Consider the following 15640-nt stretch of genomic DNA (forward strand, 5'->3'; position numbering starts at 1 on the left):
GGAAATTCTTTATGTATGTTAGGATTTTCTCTTGCACATTTTGTGAAGTGAAATCTTTTATGGTGTGTGCTGAAGATGAAAATGAGTTAGAAAACTTATTTTCAATATTGAGAAAATATATTCCCTATATTTGTGATCTAGGGAAGAATAATAGTCGCTAACATTCAGATCTGTTGGTCACATGTGAATATTTCGTTTCAGAATTCATCTTGATAACAACTTGTAAGAAATGGATGACTATATAATAGCATATGAAATGTTTTCCTAATTGTTTTGCTTTTGAGATACCAACATATCCCTTTTTGGTTTTCATGGTGTTCTGTATTTATTGTCTCTTTGTAGGACTCGAAGAACGAGCTGCGTCCACGTCTCTGTCACATTAAGAAAGGTGCCACCGGATATGGCTTTAACCTTCACACAGAGAAGACAAAACCCGGCCAGTACATCAGGGCGGTGGACGAGGACTCACCGGCAGAGAAATCTGGACTTCGGCCTCAAGATAAAATAGTGCAGGTATAATACACCATATTTAATCAGTCATTTAACAACTGTGTGTGAAGCTCAGGAATGTGCAGCAATCAGCTTAAAGCTTTTGGCTTTAGATAATGAATATGAGCAAGTGAATCAGTATTGAGTGATTCAGTCAGGGACAAACCACAATAGAGTTTTCAGGTGTACCTATGTTCTGCTTTGGCTTTGTTTGGAACAATTATATGAACTTTAAATGGTATATGTTTTTGTGTGTGTTTTTAAAAAATTATTATTATAATTATTATTATTTTGTTAATTTACTGGGCGTCACAGTGGGTAGCACGGTTGCCTCACAGCATGAATGTCACTGGTTCGAGCCTCATCTGGGTCAGTTGGCATTTCTGTGTGGAGTTTGCATGTTCCGTGTTAGAGTGGGTTTCCCCCGGGTGCTTCGGTTTCCCCCACAGTCCAAAGACATGCGCTATAGGTGAATTGGGTAAGCTAAAATTGTCTGTAGTGTATGTGCGTGAATTAGTGTGTATGGATGTTTCCAAGTGAAGGGTTGCAGCTGGAAGGGCATCCACTCCTTAAAACATATGCTGGATAAGTTGGTGGTTCATTCCACTGTGGCGACCCCTGATGAATAAAGCCGAAAATAAATGAGCCGAAAATAAAATGAATGAAATTAATTTTCTTATTCAAATGTTTTGCATTTTCTTTTTTTTTTTGCTATCATTTTTTTTAAGTATTATAGATTATACAATTTTTTTTTTCTGTTTTGTGCATATTAAAAAACTTATAAATAAAATATTTAAAACAAAAAGAATGTGTTTAAAAAAAACATATTCGCATAATTGAGTAGGATAAACTTTTTATTCGATAAGAAAAGATGTGCATAAACTGTATTTGATGAGAGATTGTGTGATGATAAAAATGTGTGCGACTAGATAAACCAGCAGTCTGAGCACATTGTAAAACATCTGAAATGTTGTTTTGGTCATGTTAAGACACCTTAATCATCTTAGTATTAGTGTTATTATATTAATAATGACTTTCAGAATCTAGAGCGTCTGTGCCCCGCGTCTCACGCCTTCAAGTGCCACTGCACGTTCACTGTGTCAGGACTGCCTTCTGGGGTGCAAGTCATTTATTAAATGAAGAAAAGATTCATGCAGCTTCTCTTATCGCAGCAAATTCCATTTTTACTGTTGATATTTGGCGCCAGTTTATCAGGAAGTGACGATTTTGTTCTCTTTGACTTGTTGGATGGAAACGCTGCTTTTTTCGCACATATTTTATGCCATAATCCAGTTTTGCGCATGAAGTTAATTCGCATTTTTTGTATGGAAACATAGCTACAGAGCAGCATTCTGGAAAATTACCGGTAATGTTACAACTTCTCTTTCTGGAAAATTGCCGGTGATTTATTGGAAAGGTCTGTATGTGTGAATGGGGCTAAAAACTGCAGTATTTCTTAATATTTGTTTAAAAAAAGACATTATTTGAACATTCTATTCATTAAATCATACAGTAAATCACTATTTTCATTGTATAACACTTTTCACCGTTCACCATTAATAATAAAAAATGTGACAGCACTTTAGTTTAAAATTCCAACTGTTAACTACTAGCTTATAACCTCCCTGATACTGGCTGTTTAGTTGTACTATTAAAAATATGATCTTATTCACCATCCCTAATCCTACCAAACACCTAAGCCCAACTACTGCCTAACTAACTTTTAATAAAGCAGCTAATTAGTAGTTTATTGAGCTAAAAGTCTTCGCTTAAAGTTTGCTTAAAACAATAGTTATATCTTAAAATCAAGTATGACCAGAACTGTTTTTGGAGTTTTCCCTTTTTTAATGGTAGAATGGGAATTGCAATTAAGTTGCAATTAAAAAAAAAGGCAACAGAAACCAATAATAATGCTATAATATATTTTCGATAAAGTATATAGCCTTTGTGTCATTTATAATTATTCAATAATTAACCATTTTGTCTATTTTGACTCTCACTGACAGCCTTTAAACATATTGTACAGTTTTGGTGCTTTCTTGACTACACCTAAATATTATACACAAGGAATATTGTCATTTTAATTCAATTGCATTCACTTAACTGACATTAACCAGCAGCAATCCCACTTTTTTTTTCTTTTTTATTTTGGCAACTGTGCTCCGGGCATCCTGAGTTTGAGTCCGTGTCGCTAGAAAAGAATAGTTGATTAATAAAGTTCAGAGATCAGTTCAAGCTGATTTTAAAAGTAAAATCAGCTGTTCATATGTTTGCAGACATGCAGAAAATTTTATATTTATATTTATGAGCTAATATATTGGCTATCGGCCTCTATTTCAATTTTTTTTGTGATGACACACCGGGATACAGAATGCATAATGTTATCAGCAACACAAAAAAAAAAAAACAAAACAAAAAAAAAATATATATATATATATATATATATGAGTCCCTGACCTTTCCCGATCCCATACCCCCTTCCCCCACCCTCTTTTTCTCCAACTTTGTTATATACTCCAGTATACTGCCCTGTCATAATAAAGGCAAAATAATCATTCAAATTCCTAATTAATCGTGTACTACTATCAGAATCAAGTATTGTACAGTATTATTTTGCCCATATATTTTTACGTTGACTCTGAATGTTAAAGCTAAATGGCTGAGCGGTGTGTTAATCTCATTATCTGAGAGTGAAGGAGTGTTCAGTGTAATGACTGTCTCTGTGTGAGTGCTGGATTAGTGAGCGGCGGAGGAGAGTCCAGAAACACGGATGTTATCACACCACCTCTCACTGCTGATATCAGCACACGCTCAATACACTTATTACTCTCACAGTCACTGAAGAAAGTTCTAGAAAGACTGATAGGAAAGAACAAGTCCCTATGTAAGTGCTACATTTATTCATTTCAGATAAGCTGTAACAATAAAATTATTGTTTAAAGTAAAAGATTATCTGAAAATTAAAAAGTATATGATAATTATTTATAATAAAATAGATTTTTTCATGTTTTGGATGTAATTTTTTTTTTTAATGCATTGTATAATATACGTATATTTTCATCATAGTGACAAAAGCTCCAAAAAGAGTCTCTTTAACAGGTACATGCTAGGGTTGTCATGATTCTGGAATTCCGTACTGATCGATACTGAAGTTTTAATAACATCCATTTTCCGCTAACATTTGAGTGCTGTTGAGCTGCAATTCATCAGCGGATCACTCAGATGCCAGCTTATAGACTTTGAAACGCTCCAGTGTCCCTGTATCTGTGGTTACACTCAGCAAACAGCAGTGAGTTCGGTGAGCTGATGACCTTCACGGCCAATCACAGTCATTTCTGTTGAGTTTGTGAACACAACGGCAAATCAGCCCTCAAATGTCAGCGGGAAATAGACGCTTTTAAAATTTCTGTATCGATTGGTACTGAATTCCAGTATCGTGACAACCCTAGAACATGCACAGAAAGAACTCCACGTTTCATGTTTTTTGCTTTGTTACATGAATGTTCAATGTAAACAAACGTTTCAAATGAAGTAAATTAACAAAGTGTACCTAAAAACAGGTAATGCTGTACAATACGTTCTCATTAGATGTTAGTTAATGCATAAATTAGCATTACATCGGCAATGAGAAATCAATTTTTTTTTTACAGAAGTTTTGTTAATGTTGGTTAAAAAAACAACTGCAGCATTTGATTTTAATGAGCTTACTCAAAGACTATAGAATACACAAGACGTGACACTTGTATAGTTTTGATAGGGAAAAGTGTAATGGTCAATATGGCTAATGAAGCCCTGCCTACTAGTACAGGAGCCAATAATTGATTGCTATAGACTGACAATTCTCGGACCAGATATGTGCTTTAACTACAGTTTGGTGGTTAACAAACACACTGGAATCTCAGTGAATACTTGCTTTACAGACATAAGAAATATATCCACATAAAGCTTGAATCCTTTTAAATGATCCAACTACACTTAAAACGAAAAGATTTTTTGGTTTTGTAATCTGTATGAAATGAATACAAGGTACAGTCCGTCCTTTCGAACGCACATCACATGACAGCAATTACTCAAACGCCCACAAACCTGTAAATAAAGAGTCGCTTTTATTTCTGGAGGAGATTCATCATCAAGACCAAGTTGTAGATTGCTTCAAAAAACCAGTGCGATCAAACGAAACATTATCCAGAGGATGATGGTGTGTAGAACAGCCATAAAGGAGGTTGGTGTCGTGATCTCGCTTCTTTTGAGTGTGCATGCACATTAGCTTGGGCAACCTGAAAATATGCTGATTTCGTTTGATTCGAACAATTAGAACCTAAACTTATGAAACGGTTGTTGTTTAATTTTATTGGTGATTCCAAATATGTAATGTAATCGTAAGCTTGGCAGTTTTGGAGAATATGATGTTTCCTCATTCAGACAGAATTTCAAAGATGGCAGCTGAGTGAAATGACATTATCACAATATGTTCTGTTATCGAATATCAGCACGTCTTATAAATAGTAAACAAATCCTGAAAACATGATGTGGTCATGAATATTCTAATTAGCATGTGACATCATCTAGCAGGCTTCTTTGCATTAAAGGCATTGTAGACTTTGTTGTATAGTGTATGTCCGTATGCAAATATAGTTTGTAACAGTCTGTGGGCATGTGGTTTTTCACAGTTTTCACACATTTGAAGAAATCATGCTCCGTCACTGCATGAAGACTGGCATAGTTGTTTACTCAGAGTGTAGATCTGGTCCTCTTTGGCCTGACTGAAAAGGGTTTTTTGTCTTAAAGCCACGTCTCATTTCCTTCAGAATGGCCTTTCTCTGAGGGCTGGCTTCATTCAGCGGCTGCGCTTGAAAGCATTGAGTGTTTTCACGCTCTCAGGATCCTTGTTTTTAGTTTCAGTCCCACTTCCGTGGCTCATCTCAGATTGCGGAGAGCTGAGGCGTTTAATGCAAGACACCGTAGCTCAATAGGGTAAAAAACAACAACTAATAGTTGTCACCATACTCCCCTAGGTGATTGATTACATTTAAAGGCACGGATCAACCAAAAAAGAAAATCTCCTCACTATTGACTCAGACTCAAGATGTTCTTAGCTTTTATGACATTACTTCTTCTGTTAAATAAAATAACAAGATATTCTGAAGAATGTTAGTAAGCTGAAACCATTGACATCCATAGTAGAAAGAAAAAATGTCTAAAGCGCTTTGAGTGTCGAGAAAAGCACTATATAAATGTTTCTTTCATTTTCTTTTCGGCTTAGTTCCTTTATTAATCTGGGGTCGCCACAGCAGAATAAGCCGCCGACGTATCAAGCATATGTTTTACACATCAGATGACTTTCCAACTGCAACCCATCACTGGGAAACACCCATAAACACATATACTATGGACAATTTTTTAGCTTGCCCAATTCACCTGTACCACATGTCTTTGGACTGTGGGGGAAACCGGAGCACCCAGAGGAAACCCATGCGATCATGGGGAGAACATGCAAAATCCACACATAAGTGCTAACTGACCCAGCCTGGGCTCGAACCAGCGACCTTCTTGCTATGAGGCGATCATGCTACCCACTGCACCACCATGACGCTGCTATATAAATGTTTATATAAATTTTTAAATATTATCAGTAAAATGGAATCTTGTCAACAAATGAATCTTGTTTAATATCTTAAGTATTTAGAAAGTAATGTAAATAGTAAGAAGAAAAATATGATTCTGAAAAATTTACAGTATAAAATTTATACAATCAGTCAGATTATCTACACTATGAACATATCACTCTATATAGAAGAATTTAGAATACAGATATGAATAAAAATATGGTTTATGAAAGTGATAATGAAGTACAGATTTATGGCAAAAACAACTCATTTTAAGAAAACGACATAAACATGTTTTTTTATTTTATTATTAATAATAGTAATAAACTTTATCTTTATATACAGTGGAAGTCAGAATTATCAACCCCCTTTGATTTTTTAAAAATATTTCCCAACCGATGTTTAACAGAGCAAGGAAATTTTCACAGTATGTCTGATAATATTTTTTCTTCTGGAGAAAGTCTTATTAGTTTTATTTTGGCTTGAATAAATTTTTTTTTTAATTTTTTAAAAACATTTTAAGGCCAAAATTATAAGCTATATTTTTTCAATAGTCAACAGAACGAACCATCGTTATACAATAACTTACCTAATTACCCTAACCTGCCTAGTTAACCTAATTAACCTAGTTAAGCCTTTAAATGTCACTTTAAGCTGTATAGAAGTGTGTTGAAAAATATCTAGTCAAATATTATTTACTGTCATCATGGCAAAGATAAAATAAATCAGTTATTAGAAATGAGTTATTAAAACTATTATGTTTAGAAATGTGTTAAAAAAATCTTCTCTCTGTTAAACAGAAATTGGGGGAAAAATAAACAGGGGGCTAATAATTCAGGGGGACTAATAATTTAACTGTAATAATTTGATAATTTGACTTCAACTGTAGCGCCTTTTAAAAGCAGCATCTCAAGGCAATTATAGTTTAAATCTACAAACTCAAATTAATAAAGTTCGGCCAAAGAAATGCATTCAAGATTTTTGATGTTTTCTTTTCGTTAGAGCTAAAAAAATAAATAAAAAAAAACACTTCATGAAAAGCCTAAAAGCCCCAAATCAGGTGTGTGAAAATGTTTTTGCATGCAGTGTTTTACCTTAAACGTCAGGCACATTAATTTACCTACACTGAAAAAAAATATTCAAAGATGATTCCTTGGATTTAATCAATTTCTTTACGTTAAGTGGTTGTAAACAATTTATTTGGGCTGAATTTAAACAAACAAATTAAGTTGAACATTGCTCAATTTAATTTGTTTGTTTAAATTCAACTCAATAAATTGTTTGCAATAGTTTTGCATGCAACACTTTTTTCAGTGTATTTAAAGATTAAATCATGCCATGCTTGATAAAGTATATTCTCTTTTTCTTTTGCTTGGCCTGATTTTTGAGTATGGCCTCTTGGTGTGTGTGTGTGTGCTGTGTTAAAGGCACTCATAAGAGGGCTGTTGTTTGTCGGCTGTGTTTTAATTGCCTGCTGAACGGGAGTGTGGGATCTGCATTCCTGAATACCCACTCCTGCCCTGAATCTCCCACACAGATTCCTCAGGCTCGGGCATTATGGGATTGACCAACAGAAGATCAGTCTTTTCCCAGGTGTCTCCTCTTTGGGAACAAAGGTCATGGGATTAGTCTTTCTGTTAATTCATTAGTACTTCAAATGAGCATGGTTGGAGAAAGGAAATTTGCTTCGTCTTGCTGATAAATTCTGTGCTGTAGTGTGTATGGTTTGTCATAAATTCTCTTTTGCATTGTCAGTTTTTATTCGAGCTGCACTGACTTAAAGTAATAGAGTAATAATAGAAAAAAAAATGCAGATCCGTCAAAGTAAATTTGCTTTGTTTGGTGGTAAATTCTGTGTTGTAGTATGTTTGGATTGTTATAAATAAATTCTCGTTCGCATTCAGTTTTTATTCAAGCTGCACTGATATATAAAAAGTACTAATTCGAAAGAAAAAATAGTGCAGATACGTCAGAAAATATACATTTTACAAGTTAAATGGTAATTTCATTTTTTTTCTATTTGATTTTTAAATAAATGTTAATGCATTTAATAAATTATTTGCAAACGTTTAATGTAATTAAAAAAATTGATTGATCTACAAACAGAAGAGAATAGAGTACAAAAATTATATAATGAGTAATTAAATTCATTATTAATTGTAATTTTGTACCTACATCTTAATTTAAATTATCTAATTATAATTCCTTGAAATATTTTTAAATCAGATGCAATTACATTGAAATTGAATTACTTACTGAATTACTGGGTAATTATAAAACAACACATTTAGAAAGTGGACCAGTATTTATTTATTTTTTGTTTTTAATTTCAATTAATTAGTTTTTTTAATTAATAAAATACATTTTATTGCTTTTAAATGTTTTTATTATCAAGTCAAGTTGTTTGAACTGACTACAAAATCACTGAACAAAATCAGTTTCATGAACCTAATCATTTCAATTTGCAATAATTCATTCGTTCATTCATTTTCCTTTCGGCTTAGTCCCTTTATTCATCAGGGGTCACCACAGCGGAATGAACTGCCAACTTATGCAGCATATGTTTTACGTGACAGCGGATGCCTTTCCAGCTGCAACCCAGTACTGGGAAACACCCGTACACTCTCATTCACAAACATACACTATGGAAAATTTAGCTTACCCAATTCACCTATAACACATGTATTTGGACTTGTGGGGGAAACCGGAGCACCCAGAGGAAACCCACATGAACACGGGGAGAACATGCAAACTCCACACAGAAATGTCAACTGACCCAGCCGAAGCTCGGACCAGCGACCTTCTTGCTGTGAGACGACAGTGCTAAACAGTGCCACTGTACCACCAATTTGCAATTAATAAAACATAAATTGAATTTATTTCTTTGATTTTTATGTTTATTTATGCAATTTATTTCAGTTAACTAATGAATTACCAATCAACTCATTTTAAAACTTAAACTACATAACTCATGTTTTTTTTTACACCATAACTTTTTGTTGATGTGATAAGTTTATAGATAAACGCATGCATGCTTGGATTGCATTTATAATACATTCAAATTAATTCATTGCTTTTTAAGGACTGAGAAAAAATTACTCATGAATTACTAATAAAATGTGAATAACATACAATAACTAAACCATGTTCAAGAATAAAGTGAACCCTCCTATACTAACACAGATTATTTTACTTAATAACTTAATAGATGGTTAGAAAATATAACAATTTTTTTAATGTAGCTCAACAAAGATCATGTGAATATAAATATGCAGATATGGCGAAATAAATGGAGACTTTCTACATTTCTCCCACACAAGTTCCACAGCTCCTCCTCCTGATCACTGAAGACTCTCTCCCAGTTTTAACATTGTATTGTTTTCACAGGTGAATGGCGTTTCTGTGCACACCATGCAGCATTCAGAAGTGGTGGCGGCCATTAAAGCAGGAGGAGACGAGACCAAACTGCTGGTGGTGGATCCAGAAGCAGACGCTTTCTTCATGAGCTGTGAAATCCTGCCGACCGAGGAGCATCTCACAGGTACAATGGGACAAATTAAAGGGACAGTTCACCCAAAAATAAAAAATACCTCATCATTTACTCTCTCTCATGTTGTTTTAAACCTTTATGAGTTTCTTGGTTCATTTTAGATATTGTGAAAAATCCTATTTGCTGCATTATCAAAATATCTCTACTTGTACTGTGTCCTAAAAGTATTGATGTTATTTGTGAATAAAAGCTACATGCTTATGAGTGTGTAATTATACATTACACAAGCTATAGGACATATTACTTCCTCATTAACTGATCATTATGTTGCTTGGCTTCGTGCCCTGTCAAATATCTTGTCTGGCTGTTAATACTCTATTTGTGAGTCTTTCATGCAGGGAAATCTTCTCAGGTATTTGCATAATTTTGCATTAATAAGAAGTTAATGGCCGAACAGCTCTTCACATTGTTGTAGATTAAATAATGTGGAAAACATGCATTTAAATATTTTCCAGTAGGTCAGATATTAAGTCATTCAAATATCTTTACTGAAGTCTCTTCACTTGAGTAAATGATGAGTTGTTTGGAGAAAATTGTGAACCTAGGAGGAAAAATAACAGGAAGAAAATGTCAGATGATTCCCATCCTATGCACCACGAGTTTTATCTTCTCGCTTCTGGCATTCGATACAGGACTGCTAATAGTAAAACAAATCGGTTCAAACTTTCATTCATCCCCCTTTTTGAATTTAGGGTAGATTTGTATGTGTTTTTGAGTATTATGTGTGACATATTTGTATGCTGCAACCGAATTGCTTTCAGGAAATGAATAAAGACTGACTGACTGATTTTAGCTGCATCCCAAATCGCATACTTAAAGAGTCGCTATTATACATTAAAAAGGGTCATATTTTGGTTTTAAGGTCTCCAACAAATGTCTGATATGCATGCAAGGTCAAAAAACACTTTTATTGTCTTATAATATTCATTTATGTTTACCTAACTATCCCAGCTACTCCTAAATGATTTGTTGAGCGATTAATTTGTTCCCAAAACCCTCTTTAGCGCTAAGTTTATCTGCGCTGATTTGACCGATGACAGCCTGTTGCGATTGGTCGACAGCGTTCAACGCGAGACAGAGTAAAATGGCCACCACGGCATATCAACAACATTGAAGTAGTCAGAGTGCATAGTGTATGTGTGAACATACCTGCCAACACTTCTGTTTTTCCCGGAAGTCTCCTTAATTTCAGACCCATCTCCAGCCACCCACCCATTTTGTTATTTATCCTGGAAAACTCCCATGATTTCAGCCACGCCGCGTAGATTCCAGAAGCACTCTTCAGAAAAACAGCACAAGGCTGGGTTACAATGCTGAGGTATTTTTGCAAAAATAAACCACTGACTCTTCACAGCTTCATCTTTAGGTAGAGAAAACAACACTAACTTTCCCACTAACTTATCCAGCTTAACACAGCGTCTTCATGACTTGATTCAACCGGGATCTGCTGAAGTGTTTGTGCGGCGACCTAAGATTTCAATTTTCCCGGGTTTGCGCATGCAACAATTGGGCGGGGTTTAAGTTCCGTATCGACATCACACCGAAATAGCTAAAGATTTGTAATCAAGACGATTCATTTGAAGCACTGAGTCGACTCTTTCATAAATGAATCAATAGTTTTAAACACTGTGTACTTTCAGATTTTAAGCCTTTGCTGGATATTTCACTTCACTTAGAGCTGTGTTACACACTGCATGGAAGGTCATTTTCAAAAACCCATAATAGGGGCTCTTTAAGCACTGTTCTATGCCATTTTGTAGTATAAATGGTGTACGTAGTGCATTCACACTGAAATATTCTTTTTATTCTAGAAAGAATAAGTGCTCTTTAATACCCACATGATGCACTTATTCAACTGTTAAAATTAAGTGTGGAATGTTGAACACTTCACGCACTCACATAGCGAAAGGGGCGGAGCTATCAAGCACTAACGTTGGATTACTGTATTTGTTTTGGATTGTACAAGCAAAATTTTCCTACTAGAGGATTATGCCACCTTACACTCATGGCAGGTACGATTTGGTAGTTAAGTCATTTATTTCACTATTTTGGCAACCGTCAAACATCAATAGGGAAACTATTGAATTTTCGGTTAGTAAAAAAAACCGTTAGTGTTACATTTGGGATGACACTAAAATCATATACTTTGCTTTTGAGTATGTAAGTGCATGAGTGCATAATGTATACTGTGCCATTTGGGATGCTGTGTTAGTCTTGTGTAGGCCTGTCACAATAATCAATGTATAGACTCACTTATCGCGCAACACATGGACATGACCTCAATATAGACAACAAAACATAGATGACGTGACAGGCCTAGTCTTGTGTTCACCATGTTTGTAGTTTTTAACACTTTTTTTGTAGTGCTACCCCCATTTGTAGTTCTAAAACAAGTTAAATTCACGTAAACTTTGCTATGTATTGTGGGCAATATTAGCCATTAGAGTATGCACGAACCATCCAGGTAACTTTGGAATACTCATTTCGACATCCTATGATTTGGGACACTAATTCTATTTTTGAATACTATTTAGGATGGATAGCATGCGAAGTAGGACACAGCATTGACTTCCATAGTAGCAAAAACATTACTCTGAAAGTTTGTATTCAACAGAGGAAAGAAATTCGACTAGGTTTTGAACAAGTGAAGAGTGAGTAAATGATGACCGATTTTTATTTTTGGGTGAACTATCCCTTTAACCTGTTTTTCATCTGCATCATCTTTCATCATTGACCTTTAGTGCACTTTTGCTGATCAGGAGCAACTCCTGTTCACTTTGTCAAATGATTTGACACATAGTAACAGACTGCTAGTTAAACATCAACCTGAGCCCTTCGGTGCCACTGTCTGTACAAGAGAGCATCAGCCAAAGTCAACACTCACTGCCAGTGAGTCGTCATGGTGATCATGACCACGGCAACAGTATGAGGTATGGGGAAAGTCAATCACCCCCCCCACCCTAAATTGAGCTAGACTGGCAAACAGTACATGCTGGCAGTGGAGCCACACCACTGAGATATGAGCCAGAATAACAGCATATTTAATACAGCAAGAGTGTTCAACACAAAATAAGTTGATGTAGGGCTGCACGATTTGGAGATAAAATCGAATTGCAATTTATCTGATCAAAATTGTGATGTGCGATTTTTAAAATGCAAATACTATAATTTCATCAAAGAGCTGCAGGTTTGATGTGGTGCATTTTCATAGATATTTACATTAGATGTCGCCTATGCTATTGTTGTCTATTGGAAGGAATGCATCAATAGAGCTGCCATTTTAGTACAGGGTAGCGCTCCTTTGAAATGAATGAATTTCTGTTTAACGGAGAGAAGATTTTTTTCAACACATTTCTAAACGTAATAGTTTTAACTCCTCTCCAAAAACTGATTTATTTTATTTTTGCCATGATGACTTTGCCTATACATTATTATCTTTGCCTATACAGCTTAAAGTGACATTTAAAGGCTTAACTAGGTTAACTAGGCAGGTTAGGGTAATTAGACGTTACAGTGGTTTGTTCTGAAGACAGTCGGAAAAAATATAGCTTAAAGGGGCTAATAATTTTGACCTTAAAATGGTTGTTAAATTAAAAACTGCTTTTATTCTAGCCAAAATAAAACAAATAAGACTTTCTCCAGAAGAAAAAAAATATTATCAGACATACTGTGAAAATTTCCTTGCTCTGTTAAACATCATTTGGAAAATATTTAAAAAAGAAAAAAATCTAATTGAGCTAATAATTCTGACTTCAACTGTACATATTTCTATGATATGGGGAGTTTTGCTAATTTTATTCAACAAATCTAGCATAAGCCTTTTATTTAGTGCGAGTTGGTGCTGCTTTGCCTAATGGTCAGTGCAGTAAGAGACTCTATTATTATCAAAAATGTTACTTGTTGAGCACAAAAGTTCGTAACATACAAAAACATAAAAAAACGAAATCTTACAAATGTTCTGCCTTTGTGTTTTGTTTTCTTTGTTTGGTTGTTACTACACTCGTACACAGAGCTAAAGTCCAGCATCTTCACATGGGCTTTGGTCTTGGCTAGTGCAGTTAAATGACTTTTGTCCTGGGAGCACTGTACAAATGTGGCGGCGCTATTGCTTGTAGATTGTTTATTATATTTTATTCAGATGCACTTCTCTATAGAATCATCCCAATCAATCTAAACGTATTAACTCATCTGGTGAGACGGTATTCACATCACAAAATAATCGCAGAATAACTAAATATCGGAATGTTTCAGTTTTCCAATATCCAATATACTTGCACATTAACCCAACTTGCCTAGTTAACCTAATTATTGTAGTTACGCCTTAAATTTCACTTTAAACTGCTTTTAAAATGACTATAAAAATAATGTATTGTCATCATGGAAAGGGAAGACAACAAAAGAATTATTAGAACTATTATGTTTAAAAAAGTGTTGAAATAAAATCTTCCCTCTGTTAAACATCTCTCGTAAATATTGAAGTAGTAAAGAAAATTCACAGGAAGACCAATAGTTTTGCCTTGAAATGTACATGCAAAATTAGTGTGTGTAAAACCTTTGTTAAGAGTGTTTCCCAGTACGGGGTTGCAACTGGTAGGGCATCCGCTGTGTAAAACATATGCTGGAGTAGTTGGCAGTTCATTCTGCTGTGGCAACCCCTGAATAATTAAGGGACTAAGCCGAAACAAAATGAATGAACTGCATTCCGTTGCCTTGTACTTGTGTAATGATAATAAAGTTGACTCTAATAAGGGATATTTTAAAAGAAGATATTTTGAAGAATGTCGGAAAGCGGTAATCATTGACTTAGCTTTTTCTTACTATGAATGTTAATGGTTACCTGTTTCCAACATTCTTCAAAATTTCTGCTTTTGTGTTTAACAAACAGGTTTGGAACAAGTCAAGGGTCAACTATCCCTTATGGTCTGGACAAAAGACTCTTTAGATGACTAAAACATGGAAAAAAAAACATTTTTATTTATTTATTTATTTGTATTTTATTTATTTATTAATTGATTGATTTATTTTATTTATTTGGTGATTTATTTTTTGCATTTATTCGTTTATTATTTTATTTATTTATTTATTTTCGTTTATTTATTTAATTAAATTTATTTATTTGTTCATTTATTTATTATTGTATTTGTATTTTATTTTATTTTTATTCATTCATTTATTATTTTATTTTTATTCATTTATTTATGTTATTTATTTATTTAATTTTATTTATTTGTTTATTTATTCATTCATAATTTTATTTATTTATTATTTTATTTTTATTTAGTTATTTAATTAGTTAGTTAGTCCCACCTTATATTAAGTGACTAATAATTCATATACAATGTACTTATTGTGTAAATATATGTTTTTACATTGTACTTATGCTTGATTAAATACCTGCACGTAGTTACATCTGTAATTAATTTCTGCAATTACATTTATAATTACACTGTTGACCATCCCTTACACTTTAACCCACCCTTAAACCTACCCACACCACCAAACCTGTACCTAAACCTACCCATATCCCACCTCCTTAGCATCAGAAGCGTTCTGCAGTACATTATGAACACATTAAGCACACTGTATTTATATGTTGATGTAAGTACATAATAGTTATATAAAGTGGGCTCATTTAGTTTGACACCTCAGACCTAGATGCTTTTTGACGTAAACAGAGCAACAGGTGAAGAAGAAAAATAAAAAAGTATGATTTATTAGAAAACGATTGGCAAAATGGCCTAGTTCTAAGAAGCTTGTCTGGAGACTGTTGGGAGTTTGAGTGAAAGGATGTTGACCGCTGCTCCCACACACATCTTTTATTCATCATTTCTGCCACAACAGCCATGTTTCCCAACTCGCATTCAATTATGACAGGCCTTGTGCCTGTTTCCTGTTTTCCCTGGAAAGAAACTCTGTCCAGCCATTGTGCTGTGATTCTAAACCCTTTGGGCAGTGGCTTTTTTAGTTAATAGCGGTGATTGGCAGAATGACTGGA

At 34.3% G+C, this 15640-nt stretch overlaps 1 protein-coding gene across 1 annotated transcript in view; it reads left to right on the plus strand.

Annotated features, from left to right (window-relative positions):
- Positions 1-15640, plus strand: part of nherf1a (NHERF family PDZ scaffold protein 1a) — a 52096-nt gene that overhangs the window by 24872 nt on the left and 11584 nt on the right. The window contains exons 2-3 of the mRNA XM_056469810.1: positions 343-513; positions 9483-9636. Coding sequence (XP_056325785.1) covers positions 343-513; positions 9483-9636 — 325 coding nt within the window. The remainder of the gene's footprint in view (positions 1-342; positions 514-9482; positions 9637-15640) is intronic.

The sequence above is a fragment of the Danio aesculapii genome, chromosome 12, assembly GCF_903798145.1.
Source record: "Danio aesculapii chromosome 12, fDanAes4.1, whole genome shotgun sequence".
NCBI classification, from domain to species: domain Eukaryota; kingdom Metazoa; phylum Chordata; class Actinopteri; order Cypriniformes; family Danionidae; genus Danio; species Danio aesculapii.